The sequence below is a fragment of the Phocoena phocoena genome, chromosome 6, assembly GCF_963924675.1.
Source record: "Phocoena phocoena chromosome 6, mPhoPho1.1, whole genome shotgun sequence".
Classification (NCBI taxonomy): Eukaryota; Metazoa; Chordata; class Mammalia; order Artiodactyla; family Phocoenidae; genus Phocoena; species Phocoena phocoena.
The window spans coordinates 110,199,782-110,219,574 of NC_089224.1; the positions used below are offsets into that span (position 1 = coordinate 110,199,782).

Below are 19,793 nucleotides of genomic sequence, written 5' to 3' on the forward strand. Positions count from 1 at the left end.
CTTATGTGTGCATTTCACCAAATGTGAATTACATCTTGGGAAAAAAATTGTCATAGGATGAAAGAGAAAGAATCCAGGCTCCAACCAGGTGCCAGTGTGGTAGGTGTGCAGGTGGAAACAAAGGGCCTGCAGAAACTTACTTCCCTCCATGCGCTCACTGCATCGGGGCCTGGGCACCTTGTAATTCCAGCTACCTCCTGCCCTTTCCCGAGGACCCCGCCCCTTACTCTGGGTGAAGGCAGCCCGGGTGACCAGATGCCTGCCTTAAAGAGGGCAGGTGGCCTGAGGAAGTGCTTATTTATTTTGGGGACTCAGCCCGTTTGTGTAATGGGAGAGGGGCTGGTGGTGAGCATCGCGGGACCAGCTTCCCGATTATAACCTCATAACGGGCACTGGCTATTCGGGAGGTGTTGATATTTATGGAATAAATACGACGTGATTTATGGCTCTATCTCCCTCTGATGTCCCATCTGATATGCAATTCAATTTCTTTTATTGTCTTTGGGCTTTTGCCATGGAGGAGAATGCATAAATAAATAAATATATGGGTAAATGGCAGCCGGCAGGCCAGGCCGGGGCTGCCAGCCCACCGTCTCCATTCCCATATTAGGCCCATCTATCACGCTTTATGAAGCCTGAGCCTGTCCCCCGGCTGGGACGGGAGCAGTCATGCTGGTCACTCCCTGTTATTTAGAGGTCTCTGCTGGCAGGCTGCCCTGCCCACCTTCTGCCTGCCACCGGGCCGAGGCGTCCCTACTCAGGACCGAAACCAGTGCCACTCGCTTGCAGGGACCCCTGAGGTCCAGATGTACCAGCTCTTCTGCGGGTGGAGAACACTGAAGACTCGTGACATGTGCCCCCTGCCCGCTCTCCCGTGGGGACCCCACGCCAAGTGGCCAGGCCGTGCTTCTGCTTGGGAAACAAACCACATCTTGAAAACCAAAAAGCGGCACCTCTGAGCCCTGGGGGCCTGGGTAAGTCACCCTGCCTGACCCCTGTCTCCTCACCTGTGGAGGGGGCAGCGGCCTTTATCCTGGGGCTGCTTCCAAGATGCAGGGAGGCCCTGCGCACGCTCGCGGCACAGGGCTGGGCGTTCATTCCGCACAAACGTTGCCCGGGCACTGACTGGTTGAGGGGCCTCGGGAGTGGGCAGACCCCAGCCCTGCCCTCAGCCAGCCCTGTTCTGGGGGTGACAGAAGGGCTCAGTGGCTGGTTCCCTGCCCCTTGCTGAGGACACAGCTGGAGAGCCCTGAGGCTGGCTTCAAGGCTGCCCTCTACAGCCTCTCTGTGGCCCCCCATCTCATGTGGACTCCTGTCCATGATTTGAGTAGCCTGCAGTGCCCACCCTGTGCCCCTCGGGGACTGTCCTCCAGGGGCCAGCCTCTGGCCTCGAGTCCCACTCCGCGATGTGCTCCCGTCCTGTGTCTCTCCATCCCAGCAGTAGACTCGGAGCCCCGCACGCCCCCAGCCGGGCCAGGCCACAAGGTCTAGGACAAGCACCGCTAACTTCAGGCTCCAGGGGATGCGTCCCTCACCCCGCATCAGTTCCCGCCACTCTTCCTCCTCTACCTCCCACGGAGCCTGCCTGCGGGACCCCACGTGTCTCAGGGCTCCACGGACTTCAGACCATGTCTGTGCCCACCCCCAGCCCAGGTCCCAGCACACACCACACACAGACACACACCACACACACCCGCCCATACCCCACATCGATCTCACACACACACAGCTCACACTCACAAAACACACACCTCTCATGTACGCACACACACGTGAATGCACACACATCCAAACGGAAGCCTGACAGCTCCGGCACACCCCTGACACAGCCGTGCGGGAAGGGCGATTTGCAAAGATGATCCCCATTGAAGAGATAAATTTCCCTGCTGGAGAGCAGGACGGACAATCGACCACAGCTTTGGAAAGGAAGGGGGTGCGGTGGGGAGGTGATCGGTGGGGAGGTGATCCAGTGGCAGGAACAGCGCATGTGCAAGGGCTTCATGGCCCAGGCAGAGCACCCAGGATGCTCTCGGGGGGAGAGCATGCTGGGGGGCCACCCTACATGTGGTTTGTTCTGGAAATCAGGAAAGGTGGGGGAGGGCAGGCATGGAGGCTGCTAGAGAATCCAAGAGAACTGAGTTCAAACCCCACCTGACCTCTCCCAGCCAGGTAACGCTGGGCTACTTTGCTTCCTGTGCCTCAGTCTCCTCATCCGAGGCGTGGGGCCGATACCTGCACCCTAGTAGGAGCCCCGTGAGAAGGAGCCAGATGGTTTGCGTGTCAGGTGGTCAGGGACAGGCCCTGTCCGAGGCGGGGAGGGTGAGCGGTCAACATTCAAGGGCGCAGCAAAAGGGGGGCCCCTCACCGCCCGGTCCCCACGGCTACCCTCACCTGTGGGAGGCACCCTCTCCACCTGCCTGTCCTCCAGGCGCCCCACCCTCCTGGGGGAGGCACAGATTCGGCAGCCTTACCGTTTTATTTTCTAGGTGCTCCTGCCCCTGCCTTGGCCTTGGACCGGCCCCAGCAGGCGGCACAAATTTCCCGCAGCCCCTGCAAAGCCCCATTAAGCTGGCACCAGGAATGCAAATGGCTCCTTGTGGCCCCAGGCTGAGAACCCCAGCCTCTCCCTGACGTTTGTCAGGTTCACGTTTTCAAAATAAAGCCACGTGAAGGGTGAGGTGCATTTGCAGATCACTTCCCAGTCATGGGTCATGGGCTTGCGAGATCCTTCCCCACCCTTGGCCTTCACCCCCATTTACGGGCAGCCTCACCCGCAAAGAAGAGCCCAGCTGGAGCCTGGGCCTCGCTGCCAGATTTCTTTCTCCTTCCTTCCCTCCCTCGATCCAGTCTGCTTTCCTGCACTCATTCATTCACTCTGTACTATTTATGGACCTCCTAGTGTACACCCTGCCTTGGGTGCACGTCAGGGACAGAGCGGGAAGCTACAGGATTCTTGTTCTCTGGGACCGGGAAATAGGGACATGAAAATAATGATGGGTCTAGAAGTGCCATGAAGTCAGGGGGCGGGGCAACCTGAGGAAGTGACATTATCCCGAGGTCTGAGCCCTAGAGGAGGAGCAAGAATCAGGCTGGTGAGAAGAGCAGAGGAGCGTTTCAGGCAGAGGGACTGGCAGGTGCCAAAGTCCTGGGGTTGGAGGGGACCTGGAAAGCCTGAGGGTCGGAAGGTGCTGGCCGACGATGTGGGAGTTCTGGAGTCTTAGGAGCTGAGGTCTCAGAGACCACCCTTACCAGAGAGCAATGGGAGCCTCTGTAGGGTCGTGCCAGGCCCTGGGGGCAGACAGGGGTCCAACTCAGGCCTGGGCGTCCCATCCTGGTTCCAGCGGTGCTCACGGCAATGTTTAAGAATCCCTGGGGCAGCTGGAGTGCAGGTGTGGCTTATCTGCGCCTTCCCTTCCCTTGCTAGGTTCTGCTGTTGACTTATAATTTCCATTTCCTTGTCCTCAGCAGAAAGAGCTTGGAAGTGAAATTACTGTTTAAGGGTAGCTTCCCTGCGGTGGGGACTGCTGGCACAGACAAGTGTCTGTGTGGAGCTCGTCACTCCACTGGGGACTCTGTGCCCTCATCTGCTGCTTTGTGCCCCATGGATTCATCCCACAAGTGTCCCTGCTGGGCAGAGAAAGGGGGGCAGCACAGTTGCCGCCCTCAGGAAGCTCCCAGGCTGATGGGAGAGACAGATCACAGACAAACAAGCAAGTCTGTGTATGTGTCACAGGTTAGGAAGGAAAACACTGCCCAGTGCAGGAGTAGGAAGCACAGGGGAAGGTCAAGGAAGGTCTGGGCCGGACTCTCCATATCGGGACCCTGGGGCAGGGAGGGACACAGAAATCTGCAGGAGCAGTGCTCCAGGCATAAGGCACAGCACGTGCAAAAGCCTTGAGGTGGGAATGCGCTGTGTGTGTTTGGGAAGGAGGCCCGTGTGGCCGGAGCTGAGTGGCCAAAAGGAGAGGGTGGCAGGTGCAGTGGGAGAAATGGGGAGCGGGCTATCAGGATGTGCCTACTTCTGAGAGGGCAAGGGCCCCAGAACGGGGGGCAGAGGTTGTGTGGGGAGAACCCAGGGAGCAGAAGCCCTCACTTCCCACATGCATGCATTCATTCGTCACCATCATAATCACTGTCATCATCACCATCATCACCACCATCACCACCATCATCATCACCATCATCACCATCACCACCATCATCACCATCACCACCATCACCATCATCATCACCATCACCATCATCATCACCATCATCATCACCATCATCACCACCATCATCATCACCATCATCACCATCACCACCATCACCATCATCATCACCATCACCATCATCATCACCATCACCACCATCATCACCATCATCACCATCATCATCACTGTCACCATCATCACCATCACCACCATCACCATCACCACCATTATCACCATCATCACCACCATCATCATCACCATCACCATCATCACCATCATCACCATCATCACCACTATCACCATCATCATCACCATCATCACCACCATCACCACCATCACCATCACCACCATCATCATCACCATCACCACCATCATCAACACCATCATCACCATCATCACCATCACCACCATCATCACCATCATCACCACCATCACCATCATCACCACCATCACCACCATCACCATCATCACCACCATCATCATCACCATCATCCCATCATCATCACCATCACCACCATCATCACCATCACCACCATCACCACCATCATCATCACCATCACCACCATCACCACCATCATCACCATAACCATCATCACCACCATCATCACCATCATCATCACCATCACCATCACCATCATCATCACCATCATCATCACCATCACCACCATCACCATCACCACCATCATCATCACCATCACCACCATCACCACCATCATCATCACCATCACCATCATCACCACCATCACCACCATCATCACCTTCACCATCACCACCATCATCACCACCATCATCACCATCACCATCATCACCATCATCATCACCATCATCACCATCATCACCAACATCACCATCATCATCACCATCACCACCATCACCACCATCATCACCATCACCATCATTACCACCATCATCACCATCATCATCACCATCATCACCATCATCGTCAATCACACTTACATCCATTCGTTCATCCATCCATCCATCCATCCCTCCATCCATCCATCCATTCATTCAGATGCTCTCATTCTTCATGTACTTTTCATTCACTTACCATCCATTTAATATTCGTCATCCTTCATTCATTCACTAGGCATTCTGCAAGCACCCACCCGGGGGATGAGTCACACCCCTCCTGCCTACCCTCCAGGGGCCCCTAGTTGGGGGAGCGGTGCAGACAAATAAGAAAACTCACTGAGGAGCAGCTGGGCTCTGTGATCTACCCACAGGGTGGGCTCCATGGCCTTGTGTTCCTGGCTGGCCTGTGTTGTGGGTGACTTTGGCTGCGTGTGGGCAATGTCAGGCACAGCAGAGACATGTCTGTGTGGACTCGGCCGTGGGGTTTCCCCAGGGAGTGCCAGGCCCAAGGATTTCCATGCTGGACCCTGAGTGTCCAGAGGAAGTGGGAGGGGACCTAGCAGGGGCCAGAGGCTGGATCTAGGGCAGGAGCCTCTCACTGGGGAGCGGGTAGCCTGGACCCCTGGGAGAGGTTGGAGAAGGGAAGCTGCTCTCTGGCAGTCCCCACGTGGAGTCCAGCTCTTCATCAGGACATGTGGGGCTGGCCCTTGCCCACCCCACCAGCCCCAACCTTCTTCTTCCCAAACTCCCATATCCAGCCACCCTGGACTTCCTTCAGTTCTTCGGTTTTGTCTCCAAGCCTTTCACATGCTGTTTCCTCTCCTGGAATGCTCATCCCCATCCCCTTTACTGGCTATCTCCTCCTCTCTGGGTCTCAGCTGAGACCTCACCTCTTCCAGGAAGCCTTCCCTGACTTCTCCAGACTGGGGTAAGCACCTTCTCTTTACTCTCTCTTCCCCAGTGCTCTGATCACTCTGTGTTATAATCACCAGTTTCTTATTGGGACCCCCCAAGTGCAGGGACAGTTTCACCAATTCATCACTCTGTCCCCTGTGCCCAGCCCAGGGCATGGCACGCGGACTAAGTAAATGTCTGTCCAGTGAGTGAATGAATGATGAGTGGACAGCCTTTTTTTTTTTAGAAATTTATTTATTTTTGGCAGCGTTGGGTCTTTGTTCCTTCACGCGGGCTTTCTCTAGTTGCGGCAAGTGGGGGCTACTCTTCGTTGCAGTGTGTGGGCTTCTCATTGCAGTGGCTTCTCTTGTTTCACAGTATAGGCTCTAGGCATGCGGGCTTCAGCAGTTGTGGCACATGGGCTCAGTAGTTGTGGCTCACGGGGTCTAGAGTGTAGGCTTAGTAGTTGTGGCACACGGGCTTAGTTGCTCTGCAGCATGTGGGATCTTCCTGGACCAGGGATCGAAGCCATGTCCCCGGCATTGGCAGGCAGATTCTTAACCACTGCGCCACCAGGGAAGTCCCAACAGCCATTGTTACCTCCTTTGGAGCCCAGCCTCTGGCCCCTGCACCACCCACAAGGGGGTGCATCATTTATCCATCTGGGCCCCTTGGATTTGAAGGGCTATCCAGGGTTGACTCAATCCCAGGCCCAGGCCCTGCTCGGGCTGGGGACAGAGGAGGGTTGAGACACTTGCTGTACTGAGGGGTGGCATGTCCCAAGGTCAACCATGTCCCTGGGCCTGTCTGAACTTGTTAACTCCAGGGAGAAGATGTTCTCTGAGGGTGACAGCTGAGGGGTCCCTGTCAGCTCCCATCAGTGTGAGCCCTCCCTCTCCACCCTGCCTCTCATCCCATCTTTCAGGTCTCCACTGTGCTGTCACCTCTTCCAAGAAGCCTCCCCTGATTGCCCAAACTAAACTTAGACCCTCATCCTGGCCCCTTAGTGTGGTGTGGTCCCCTCAAGAGCGATTGCCAGGAGCTGGGCAAGGTCAGGGAGCACCCGGCTGGAGCCTCTTAAAGGAGCCATCATCTCCGGCCCTGCTCCTGTAGGATCAGCCTTTGCCAGCCATGTGGTTCCTGCTTGTTCCCCAAACATTCCCTGAACTATGCCCAGCTCAGGTCCTGGGGACAGGGGGTGATGCACACAAGGTCCCTGCCCGCCAAGAACTCACGACCCACGGCAGCCGCAGATCCTCTACAGGACGAAGCCCCTGCTCATCACCATGGTGCCCAGCACCCCACGTCATCTGGCCTCTGCACCCTGCTCCAGCCTCACCCCCAGGACCAAGTCCCCACCCAGAGTTGCAAACACACAACAGGTTTGCCCTCCCCATTCAGACGTCTGAGCCTTTGCACAAGCTGTGCCTCCTGCCTGAGATGCCCTTTCCCCTACTCATCCTTTACAACTTGGTCTATTTATCACCTCTTCTAGGAAGCACCCTCCACCTGCAGGCAGAACTAGCCACCCCACCCTCCCTACACCCCAAGCCCCCCATGCACCACCTTCCGTTACATCCTATCAGCCTCTTCATGGACATCAATGGATGTGGTGTCTCTCCCTCACTAGGGGGTGGGATGGGGGTGTCTAATTCAGCTCTGTGTCTCCAACACAGTGCAGGGTACACAGTGGGCAAGAGTACACGTTTACTGAGGAACAAACGAATGGAAAACACGTGGCCACAATCCAGTCTTATGAAACAGGCAAGAACAAGCCTTGGAATGTCATCAGGCTGTTTCTTAGTGCCCTGTCTCCCTCTCCAGTCAGACCAAGGGCTCATAGAGAGCAGGATCCTGTCTTCATTGTAGTGATAACAGTTTATTGCCCACCCTCTCCACCCTCACCATGCTGAGCTCGGCACCAAGCACTTGGCAAGTGCTTAGGTGTTTGCAGCAGGAAGGACTGAATGCAGAGAGGTAAGTGCTCAGGGGATGGATGGAAAGACACTGGAAGTGCTGACATCTAGGACATTGCAGAACTGACCCACCTGGGAAGCTGCCACCACCTGAGGCTCTGGGAGCTCACTCTGTAACTGCAATCCAGGGGGCAGAAATACGAGTCAGGAGCTCACGGCTGCTGCTACCACCACACAAAGCCCTCTCGTCCCCCACAGAGCTGGAGAATGGGAAGCACGCTGCTACAGAAAGCCTCCTCCTCTGTGACCTCACCTGCCACCAGAAAAAAATCACAGAAGGGCAGAGGATGGCCTCTGCCCACTTTTACGTTCCCAGTCTCAAGCAAGGACATCTGATGGGAAGGACCTAGCTGTAAAGGCTGCAGCTGAAAGATAGTCCTGAGCGTGTTTAGGAAGTTTATTACTATTTTCCTTGGAGTTTTTCTGGGAAGGGCTGCTAAGTTTTATCAAGTGTTTTCTCTAGCATCTATTGATATGAGCATCTGGCTTTCTCCTTTGATTTATTAATTTTAATGAATGGAGCATATAAGGGGGCATGTCCTGCGGGTGGGGGGAGGGAAGGTCTTTCTCTGAGGTGATGTTTGTGATGAGACCAGGTATCCTCGGTCACAAATGTCAGCTTAGAATCTCTGCTTTGAGAGCAGAGAATAGCCAGCAGCAGAAGCACTTTTCAGAGTGAATGGAACAGTGGAAACTTAAGGATCTACCCCTAGGGTGACTTAATTGCTGGGAGGAGACGTGCAACGGGAAAGACCAGGTAAAGACCCTGATGCCCCCCTTTATTTCAGGACTTGAAAGGCACTAGTGAGCAGTTTCCATGTCATGAACGGCCATTGAAACCTCACAAGCACGGTAATGAACCTGCATCATTACCAATCCCTTTTTACAGACGAGGACACTGAGGGTCAAAGAGCCAGGGTCCCCCAGCAGAGCCAGGGCAAAGCAGCTGGGGCTGACTCCCAAGCCGAGCACTCCCGGGCACGGCCACCAGGGGGGGTGAGCGCCCAGGGACGGAGCGGTCGGGAGGTTGGGGGGCGCTGCCCGCCGTCTGTCCCTCCCTCCCGCCATGGGTCCCGCCCGCCGGGGGAGGCGCGTACTGGGGCCCCGCGCGCGGTCCGCGCCCACCGGAGCGGGAGACGAGGCGGGCGCGCGGAGCCGGGCGTGCTCGGCCGGACCGCAAGGGCGTCGGTGCCCTGGACGATGGCGGCGGTGGCTGCGCTCCTGCTGGGTCTGGCGCTCCTGACGCCGCGGGCGGCCGGCGCGGGCATGGGCGCGTGTTACGACGACGTGGGGCGCCCGCAGCGCTGCCTGCCCGTGTTCGAGAACGCGGCGTTCGGCCGGCTAGCCGAGGCCTCCCACACGTGCGGCCGCCCGCCCGAGGACTTCTGTCCGCACGTGGGCGCTCAGGGAGCGGGGGCGCAGTGCCAGCGCTGCGACGCCGCCGACCCCGAGCGCCACCACAACGCCTCCTACCTCACCGACTTCCACAGCCAGGACGACAGCACCTGGTGGCAGAGCCCGTCCATGGCCTTTGGGGTGCAGTACCCCACCTCGGTCAACATCACTCTCAACCTGGGTAAGCGCGGGCTCAGGGCACCGCCATCACCTCGTCCCCTGTGCCCACCATCGGGGGCTCGAGGCTGCGCGCCCTGGGTTAGCTGTAGGATCCAGATATGGGGGGGCCTCAGGAAAGGGACCTGTGCCCCCCACTATCTGGAAGGATAGACTGATGAGTGTCTCTTGGGGCTGGGAGGGGTGGGAAGCCTCCTGGGAGCCCTTTACAGAGCAGCGGATCTGGGTGCGAGGACCGTGCCCTGTAATGATTGTCCATCCTAGACCCAGAGCTGTTGTGGGCAAAGAAGGGAGGTGACCCACCAGGGGGTGAACTAGTCGGCTCTCTGGGGCTCCTAATCTTGGGGCATCTGGTTGACTTCTGGGGTTCAGTGAATCCCTGAGGCTGTGTGCCGTCCCTGGGGGTGATCTTGGGGACAGAGCCAGTGTGTTCATCACCGAGAAGGTTGCCCTCAGGGCAGGAGCCAAGTTTCACCCGGCTGTTGGGTAACTGGACCGGATGGCACGGCCTCTCTGCTGTGCCCAAGCCTCTCCACCCAACCCCACGCCATGGTGCGAGAGCCCTTAGGTCCCCGGGAATCACGATCCCGAGTCTGGACCCAGCACTTCACTCACGGCACCTCCCCCATTTCAGGGAATGGGAATAACCACCTCCCCCCCGACCCCTGGCTCCGTAGCCGTAGCCCTTTCAGGGAGGGAGTGTTTCCATTGGTCCACACTCCGTTATCTGTGGGTTCAGAATCTCCCAAAGCTCTGAAAACTCAAAGTATTTTTTTAATATTTATTTGGCTGCGCTGAGTCTTAGCTGTGGCACAAGGGCTCTTAGTTGAGGCATGCATGCTGGATCTAGTTCCCTGACCAGGGATCGAACCCAGGCCCCCCGCACTGGGAGCATGGAGTCTTAACCGCTGGACCAGTGGGGAAGCCCCTCAAAGTATTTTTATAACTCATTTCGGCTGCTAAACCTGACCTGAGGCTACTTATAGACCTTGTTGATCCTAGAGTGAATAGTCATACATTCTGTTCCCGAGATGTTTGAACATGGCTGTTAGCCCCAGACCCGGCTGGAGGTGTTAACACAATGCATGGCATAAGGACTGCATCATCTCTCTGAAGTCTGAAGAGTTCTGAATTCTAAACCACATCCAGAGCCAAACGGTTTCGATAAGGAATTATGGGAATGTATCCCTATTTTTCAGATGAGAAAATTGAGGTTCAGAGAGGTTAAGTCTTTTGCCCAAAGACACACAGCTGCTAAATGATACTGACATCCGTGTGTATCCAAGATCAGAGCATAAACTTCTTGACGTGAATTCCACCCATCAGTGGAGTTGGCTTTTCCTAGCTCTGGGTGACAGTGCCTTGGGGAGGGCTGGGGAATGGCACTGAAGTGGTAGGGGGGACACCGAGCCTTCTCAGAAAAGCAGGCTGGTACCCACTGCCACCCCAAGAAGCTCGGTTGCTCTGAGGCCTTGGTACCACCCATTGACCTGTCGGGCTCTCCAGGTGGGGCTTGTCAATGGGATGGGAGGGATGGGATGGGACGGGTCTCTCTACCCAGGCGTGCGACAGGAAACCAGTGGGGGGAGAGAGGTTGGGGGAGCTGGCTAGACTGGCCTGGCAGGACCCCAAGGCCACAGGGGAAGGAATCTGGGATAGGATGGGGTCTGTGGGAGACAGTTTGTTCCATGACAGAGGATGCGGGATTGGCTGATGTGTTGCTTGTGTGGGTGGAACCTGGATCAGATGAGGGGCTCAGGCCAGGCACAGACGAGGCAGGAGCGGGCGGGGGAGGGTCTACGTGTTTGGATTTGGGGCAGTTCCCGCTTACACTTGGTGTGTGCCAGGCCCTACGCCACACACACACACACACACACACACACACCCACCATCGTTCTTCCCATCGTGTTGTGTAACACCAGGCATGTGGGAGGGGCTCTGGAAGGGTCTGTACAGTGAATGAATGAAGGAGGCCCCCACCTCCTCCGTCCTGTGCCCCGGGCCCAGCTCAGGTCTCTCTTTTGTCTGCCTCAGGCCACAGAAGGGGCTTTACACTCAAGCCCAGCACAGCCACTCACTGGGCAGACGCCACCCCCTCCCCGTGCCTCGGTTTCCTCCCTGTGAAATGGGGTGAGAGTTGCCACCTCTCGGGCAGTGTGCAGGTCCTGTGAGCTCAGGTAGGCCAAGCGCTTACAGGAGCTGGGACAGTCCTTGTGTGTGACCAACAGGACTCTGCTGCGAGCGGCTCAGGCTGAGGTTCCCCTTGGGATGGCCTCTTCCAAAGGGATTGAGAAATGTTCTCCCAGCTGGCTCTCAAAAGACATCCTGACCCTGGTCCCATTTATGCAGGAGGGGTTCTGGGGACCCACAGCAGCCCCAGACAGACGTGGCCCACGTCTGGTTCCGTTCAAATTTGGTTTTCTCCACGCTGAGCCACAGGTCGCTTAATATCAGGGGAGGAAGAGTTCTGGGATCATCAGGGTATACCCGGTGGGGGCCGGGTGGGTCCTCAGTCAAGGTGGGCGGGAGCCTCTCCTAGCCCTCAGGCCGCCTCTGCTGGCTCTGCCCCCTCTCTCCTTGACCTCGTTGGAGGGAGGAGTGGGCAGCGGCTCTGGCCCCGGCCTCCTGGAGGGAGTGGGGTGAGGCCGGGGGAGGGGCAGGCGGCCGGTCAGCCCTGGATGGAGGTCGCTGCTTTCCCAGCCCCCTGCGAGCTCGCAGACATCTGTTCCAAATCCCTGAGTCCTGTCGCTAAGTTGAGCCTTCCTGTCTGGGATGAAAGGCAGCAGCGGGGTCTGGTGGCTCCCAGCCCTCCACGGAGGCCATGGGAAGTGAGCAGGCTGGAGCCTTGTAGTGGGTGTGTGGGAGGTGGATGGTCATCAGGGGTAACACAGTATTCAGGGGGCCCTCACCACGTGCTAGGGACCCCACTAAGTCAGCACCCCATCCCAGCACCGTTTGTTCTTTTTCTTTGACCACGCCGTGCGGCATGTGGAATCTTAGTTCCGCGACCGGGGATTGAACCCGTGCCCCCTGCATTGGGAGCGTGGAGTCTTAACCACTGGACCACCAGGGAAGTCCCCGTTTGTTCTTTTATAGACAGGGAAACTGAGGCTGCGTTTGGGGATGATAAACGTCCAGGTTGTGCCTCAGCTTTCGGCTGGCCTCAGGGGAGTCTCCCTTCTTGCTTGTACACTTTCTTGGATTCCTGAGAAGCTACTGGAAAGACCATTAAGTCCCTGAGCAGGTGAGTTCTGAGCCCCTGAGCGAGGGGAAGGTTTCTCCAGCCTCAGATCCCGGCTGGGGGCTGCCCGTGTGCAGGGCCAGTTCTCCCTGCATCCCTTCGGCATCGGCTCCATCTTCATGGTGCCAGAAGACGAGCTGGGCCCCGGGAACGATGTGGATGAAGATTTATGCTCAGGGGACACACCCGGGGTGAGCGGGCCTCTCGGAGATGTGAAGGGTGGCGGGAGTTGACAAAAGAGTGGAGGGCATCCCAGGTCAAGGGGAGCCAGGAAGCCGCTCTGTGTGTTCTTGGACCTGCACGGCCTGGATGGCCAGAGCGGAGGGGACAAGAGGACAGCGGGGCCTGGCCCAGTGGGAGCTGGACGTCAGAAGGACCTGCCGGCCCCGGTGGAGCCCGAGGCCGGCTGGGTCTCCTGAGCTTTGACTCCACTGCGTCTTCCTGTCGAGTGGGCGGCCGTGTTTGCATTGGATGAGGCCAGTGCCGGGGGGCGCCAAGTCCTCCTTCCTTCTCCCTGGGGGTTCTGGCTGGAATGCCGGGCCCCAGTCAGGTCAGGGGTCAAGGCAGCGGCCCTGATTAGCCTCTACCGCAGAAGCAGCCCCCCATGGCCCTGGGCCCAGCTGGCCCTGGCTGGCCTCGCCCCCATCTGGGCTCAGGATGGACCCAGCAGTTGCAGGAGTGGGAAGTCCCAAAGCCCAGGAAGGATGCAGGCAGCCTCCAGATCTCCCCTCCCTCCCCTCCCGCTCTGGCTGCACCAGCTGCGCTTCAGCAGGGCTGAGGATGGGCCGAGACTGCCTCTGTCCTCCTGGTCTTTGCCTTTGCTGTTGCATCTGCCCGGCAAAGCTTCCTGTTCCCGCCTTCTCCTGGATAACCCGTATCTCATTCATAAACAGAACAGCCTAGTGCCTACTGCGTGCCAGTCCCTGTACCAAGCCCTGGGGATGCAACAGCGGACAGGCCGCTATCTGCCCCACTAGGCTTTGAGGTCACCTCCTACAGGAAGCCCTCCGCCCCCAGGATTGGGCAGAGAGCCTGCCTGTATGCTCTTGCAGCCCCTCACCCTTCCCCCGTCACAGTCTAGATCCTAGGCGTGAGGTTTTTGTTTGTTTGTGTCCATCACTGGCTCCAGGCTTCAGAGGGAATGCCTGTTTTCACAGCTGCACCCCAGCGCCCAGTGCAGGGCCCCCTGCACAGTGGTGCTGTTGGTTGGGTGGATGGATGGAATGACAGCATTTAGTCATGCGTGTGCCGGGGACTGTGGTAAGTGCTTTGCAGGCATTTACTCACGAAGCCCTTTTATTGTGATGCCCATTTTGCAAATGGGGAAATGGAGTCACTGTGTTCAAGACACTTGCCCATTTCACTGGAGGGAGGTTAGGTCTTTTGCCCAAGGCAACAGAGCTGCTAGGCAGTGGAGCGGGGATGTGAACCCCAGCACATCATGGCTACACTGTATTTCCTCCCTGGAAACAAGGAATGAGTGGATGAACGCATGAATGAATAACTCCCCAGCCTTCCAGATCCATCCCAGACTCTTAAGCTGTGGCTCCGCCCTTCCTCCTGGCCCTGCCCCGCACCTGGGCACCCCAGGGCTCCAGCCGCTTCACCTGCCTCCCTTCCCCTGCTCTCTCTCATCTCCCCGCCAGCTGTGCCCTCTCCCCATCTCATGCCCCTGGCTTTGCCTGTTGGGATCATGGTCGACATTTGGGGCTCCACCTGCACCTCCAGCCCAGTCTCCCACCTGAGCCCTTGACCAGGTCATTCAAGCATCCTCCTGAAAGCCGACCGTTGAATGTCACACATGGGCCCCAAACTTAGGGTCCAAAAGTAAAGGTGCACCGTGTAACCCATATTCATAGCAGCATTATTCACGATAACTGAAGAGTGGAAGCAACCCAAGTGTCCGCTGATGAACGAATAAGCCAAGTGTGGCACAGCCATACAATGGAATATTTTTCAGCCTTAAAAAGGAAGGAGATTCTGACACGTGCTGCTACGTGGATGAACCGCGAAGACATTATGCTCAGTGAGATAAGCCAGACACAGGACAAACACTCTATGATTCCACTCATATGAGTCCCTAAACGAGTCACATTCATAGAGACAGAAGGCAGAATGGTGGTTGCCAGGGGCTGGGGGAGGAAAGAATGGGAAGTGAGTGTTTAATGGGTATGGAGTTTCAGTTTGGGAAGATGAAAAAGTTCTGAAGATGGATGGTGGCCGTGGTTGCACAACAGTGAGTGTGCTTAATACCAGTGATCCATGTGCTTAAAAATGATTAAGATGGTAAATTTTATGTTATATATATATATTTAAAGTTAAAAAGTAAAGGCATCCTTCTTCCTTCCCCCTCATCTCTCCATGCACCAAAGCAAGGAACTCAGGAATCCGCTGCAGTTCTTCCCTCCTCATCCTTTGATTTCAGCATTCGCCAGATCACTAGATCATTCTCTGGAATGTTCCTTGTCTTTGCCTTCCTCTCCATCGTTCCCACTCAGCCCCTCATCTGTTCCCTGATTGATTGCAGTGGTCTTAAATGCCCTGACACCTCTCTTTGCAGACTTGTAGTTTGTACGTTTCAGTCATGGCTCCATTCAGACTGGACCTCAGAATCCTTCTTAACACAAAGCCCTAGGCAATAATCAATCAGACGAAATCTGTTCACTCTCCCCAGGTTAGACAATAGGCTTGACAATCTTGATATCCATATTTGGGGTTTAGACTCTTGGCCCAAAGTTGAGGGAACTGTCGTGGGCCTAGCTCTGATTCAGCCAGGCTCTCATGGTGTCTGGCACTGTGGTCACAGGGATTCCCCAGCTCTTCACAGGGATTCAGCGAGCCCCAAATTGCCAAGAGCTAGGATGGGAGAGGAAGACGAGAACAGTGGATGGCCAGATGCTAGGGCGGAGGAGCCCTGCTGTGATGCCTCCTGCAGGCTGGGAGCGGCTCTCCCCACCTGGTTCTCATGCCCACAGTGGGCAGGGCAGCCTCGCCCATGCATTTCCGCTCAGCTCCCCACCCTGTCCCCTCCAGCCCCATCCCCAGGCCACTGCTCCCCAGATGGCTCCAATTAAAGGGCTTTGTTTTGTTTCCATTTTCCCAAAATAAGCCTCTCCTTCGGAGCTCGTTCTGCTCGGTCAGTGCCGGATGTGGGCCAGCCTGCTTTTATGGCCGCCCTGGTGTCATTCCTGTTGGGCTTTACGTCCCAGCTGGCTGGAGAGGACATGGCTTGGTGTTCCTGGTGCTGGCTTGGGCGACCTCTGCAGTTTTCATGGGCACTGGCACCTCCTTCCTGGGCAGCCCTTTCTCTCTGAGCATTGAATGGAGGGGTGGCTGGTTCGACAACCTGGGGTCAGACAAGCCTGAAGTTGAGCAGAGACTCAGCTGTTTTCTGCGTGACCTTGTGCGAGACCCTTTCTCCTGCCTGAACCTCGGGTTCCTTGTTAGTAAGATGTGCACGGTTATGGAACTGTTTGGGGGTCTCTGAGATAGTGTGCATAGAGCACTTAACAAGGTGCCTGGCACATAGTAGGTGCTCACTAAATGCTGGCTGTTGTTCAACAGACTCATTCGGGGGGTCGTGATTGGCAGAACCCTGTGACAGCCTCGGTCATGTTGTCAGGCCTGCCTGTCTCAACTTGTTCACTGGATTGTAACCTCCTTAAAGGTACAAATCATGCTTCATCTGGCAAGCATTTATGGAGCACCTACTGTGTACCTGGCACTGTGCTCAGCTCTGAGGATTCACTGCCCCGTCCCAAGGAGGGCACAGACTAGTGGGAGGGATGAGCAGGTCTTTACAGAACAGGGTGAAGAGGCTCAGGGCAGCTGGGGAGCACCAGTGAGGCACCCAAACCCACAGCTCCAGGGATGAGTAGCCATCAGGGAAGGCGGGAGAAAGGTGTTCCACGCAGGACTCCGGCTGGGGCAATTGATCAGTCTGCTAAATCAGTGGGATGAGCAGGGATGCACGGAAGCCAGCCAGGTGAGGAGCGGAGGGAACAGCGTTCCAGGCAGAGGGAACAGCCTATTGGGTGGCTGGGAGTTGAGATCCGTGTGGTCCCAAGCAGTGTCACTCCGCAGTTAACGGGTGGGGATGACGTTTTGGCCCAGATTTTTTGATGGGAGCACACCTGTCTCAATCACCCTGAAGCTTCATTGGCCCCTGGAGCTTGCAAGGGTCTGGGTTGAGGCTGCAAATTTAATTCTTGTCACTGTTCAGAAGATCTCAGGGCCAGTTCCTTCCCCAGTCTTCGGGTTGCCTTTGGCAGAAACCTTTTTCATCGCAAAGCAGGGATTAAGTTGCTTTCTTAGCCCTTCTAATTAACTCTTGGCCCTTCTGTTAACTCTTGTAACAGAAAGTCCCTGCCGCGCCTCTGTGACGTACCTGCATCTTCTCGCACCTGCCTTGGCAAGGAAAGGGAAAAGCCGCGATGTTTCCTAGTGTGCGGTGTTGCTCATTTGCATGAAATCCCGGTGGCTGCCTTTTTCCAATCACGCTTCTAGCTGCCAGCTACCTTTTAAGTGGCTCCAGGTTCCCCTCCTGAGAGGTGTCTGGCTGCTAGATGTTTACAGAGGAATCTGGGCCTGTGGACCCACGGCGACCTCCACACAACATCCTTTCGTGAACGCGCACCTGGGGCAAGTCCTCACCTGGTTCCGAGGTCTGACTCCTGCTCAGAACAGAAGCGGCCGCCCCAGACACCGGCTCCGTTGGCAACACATGCTTTCTTTGAAGGAGCTTGGAGTGACAGTGCCAGGCTGTGCTGTAATGTAACTTTGAAAAACATCTTAAAACAGAACATGGCAAGGCGGTTGCTTTTTAAATTTTTTTTTAATTTGTGTTTTCTCCAGTTTTTAAATTAGAACAAACTTCATGAGAAAAAATTGGGAAAATGTAGAACACTTGAAAAGGGAAGAAAAGTCACTGAGTCCTCTGCCCTGAGGACAGCCATGCTCATGCATTCGATGTCTTTCTTTTCTGCTTGTTCTTTAGGGATTTTTAAATATCATCTGACGATTCTAAACGTAAGGTCGTTTGTCTTTTTTTTTTCATTCAACGTTTTCACTTTCCCATGTAATATAAACTCACTGTCAGCTGTTTCCGTGGTTTCAATCACCCTGTGAGTTTATCCCTACAATTTATTGAATCCTTATGGTTCCACTTTTTTCCCTATTCTAAAAAAATTCCTTGATGAACTTCTTGATTTAGGTTCCATGCCTTGTTCGAATTCCCAGAAGTGGGATTTTTTTTTTTTCACCAAAGGCCAGGAATATTTTTATGGCCCTGCGTCTGTGTCACTACACTGCATTCCCAAGGGGCCAATAGGTATGCTTTTGCCGCAGTTTTTTCTTTTATTGTGGTAAAATACACATAACATAAAATTTATTACCTTAACCATTTTTATGTGTGTAGTTCACTGGTATTAAGTATATTCACATTGTTGTATTATTGTTGTATATTCACCACCATCCACCCACAGAATTTTTTCATCTTCCTAAACTGAAACTCTGTCCCCATTAAATACTATTACTCTCTCCCCTCACCCACCATTCTACTTTCTGTCTCTCTATATTCCACTCCTCTAGGGGCTTCATATAGGTGGAATCATATAGTATTTGTCTTTTGATGACTGGCCTAATTTGCGTCACATCATGTCCTCAGGCAGGGTTCATGCATGTTGTAGCATGCGTCAGAATTTCCTTCCTTTTTAAGGCTGAATACTATTTCACTGGGTGCATGGACCACATTTTGTTTTTTAATTAATTAATTTATTTTGGGCTGCGTTGGGTCTTCGTTGCTGCGCGTGGGCTTTCTTTAGTTGTGGCACGAGGGCTCAGTAGTTGTGGCTCGCGGGCTTAGTTGCTCCGCGGCATGTGGGATCTTCCCGGACCAGGGCTCGAACCCGTGTCCCCTGCCTTGGCAGGCAGATTCCTAACCACTGCACCGCCAGGGAAGTCCCTGGACCACATTTTGTTTATTCGTCATCTGTTGATGGACACATGGGTTGCTTCTACGTCTTGGCTATTGTGTGTAATGCTGCTATGAACATGTGTGTCCAAATATCTCTTCAAGACCCTGCTTTCAGTACTCTGGGGTCTATACTCAGTAGTGGAATTGCTGGATCATATGGTAAGTCTATTTTTAATTTTTCGTGGAACCGCCAAACTGTTTTCCAAAGGAAATGCACCATTTTATACTCCTACTAGCGGTGCACAAGGGTTCCAACTTTTCCACACCCTCACCAATGCTTGTTATTGTCACCTGATTTTTTAAAATATATTTATTTATTTACTTAATTTACTTATTTTGGCTGTGCCGCGTCTTAGTTGCGGCATGCATGTGGGATCTAGTTCCTCGACCACGGATTGAACCCGGGCCCCCTGCATTGGGAGCGTGGAGTCTTAACCACTGGACCACCAGGGAAGTCCCTGTTATCTGTTTTTTTAAAAAATAATAGCCGTCCTAATGGATGTGAGGACCAATTTTTAAAAATATATGTAACAGCTTTATGGAGATATAATTTACTGTCCCATTCACCCGATTCAAGCATACAATTCAGTGCTCTTTAGTATTATTCCTAGAATTGTATACCCATCACCACAATCCATTTTTGAACATTTTTATCATCCCCATTAACGTCCCCCTGTGCATGTTAGCAGTCACCTCCCCCTGCCAAGTGTTCACCCAACACCCCAGGCCCTGAAAACCACGAATCTACTTTCTGTCTTTCTGGATTTGCCTATTCAGGACATTTAATGTAGGTGAAATCATACATTATATAGTCTTTGGGATTAGCTTCTTTTATTTATCACAATATTTTCAACGTTCATCCACATTGTAGCATGTGTCAGTACTTTATTCCTTTTTCTTGCCAAATGATATTCCTTTGTATGACATACCACATTTTATTTATTCGTCTGTCTGTTGACGAACATTTGAGTTGTTTCCATTCTTTGCATTTTACGAGTACCGCTGCTCTGAACATTGGTGTACAGGTTTTTGTGAGGACGTATGTTTTCATTTCGCCTGGGGACACGCCTAGGAGTGAGATTGCTGAG

The 19,793-nt window shown here is 54.6% G+C and overlaps 1 protein-coding gene across 1 annotated transcript in view; it reads left to right on the top strand.

Moving 5' to 3' along the window:
- The first annotated feature begins 8,773 nt into the window (after positions 1–8,773).
- The window catches only part of LAMC3 (laminin subunit gamma 3), a 59,770-nt gene continuing 48,750 nt past the window's right edge, over positions 8,774–19,793 (top strand). Inside the window, exon 1 of the mRNA XM_065879963.1 lies at positions 8,774–9,494. Within this exon, the coding sequence (XP_065736035.1) occupies positions 8,774–9,494 (721 nt within the window). The remainder of the gene's footprint in view (positions 9,495–19,793) is intronic.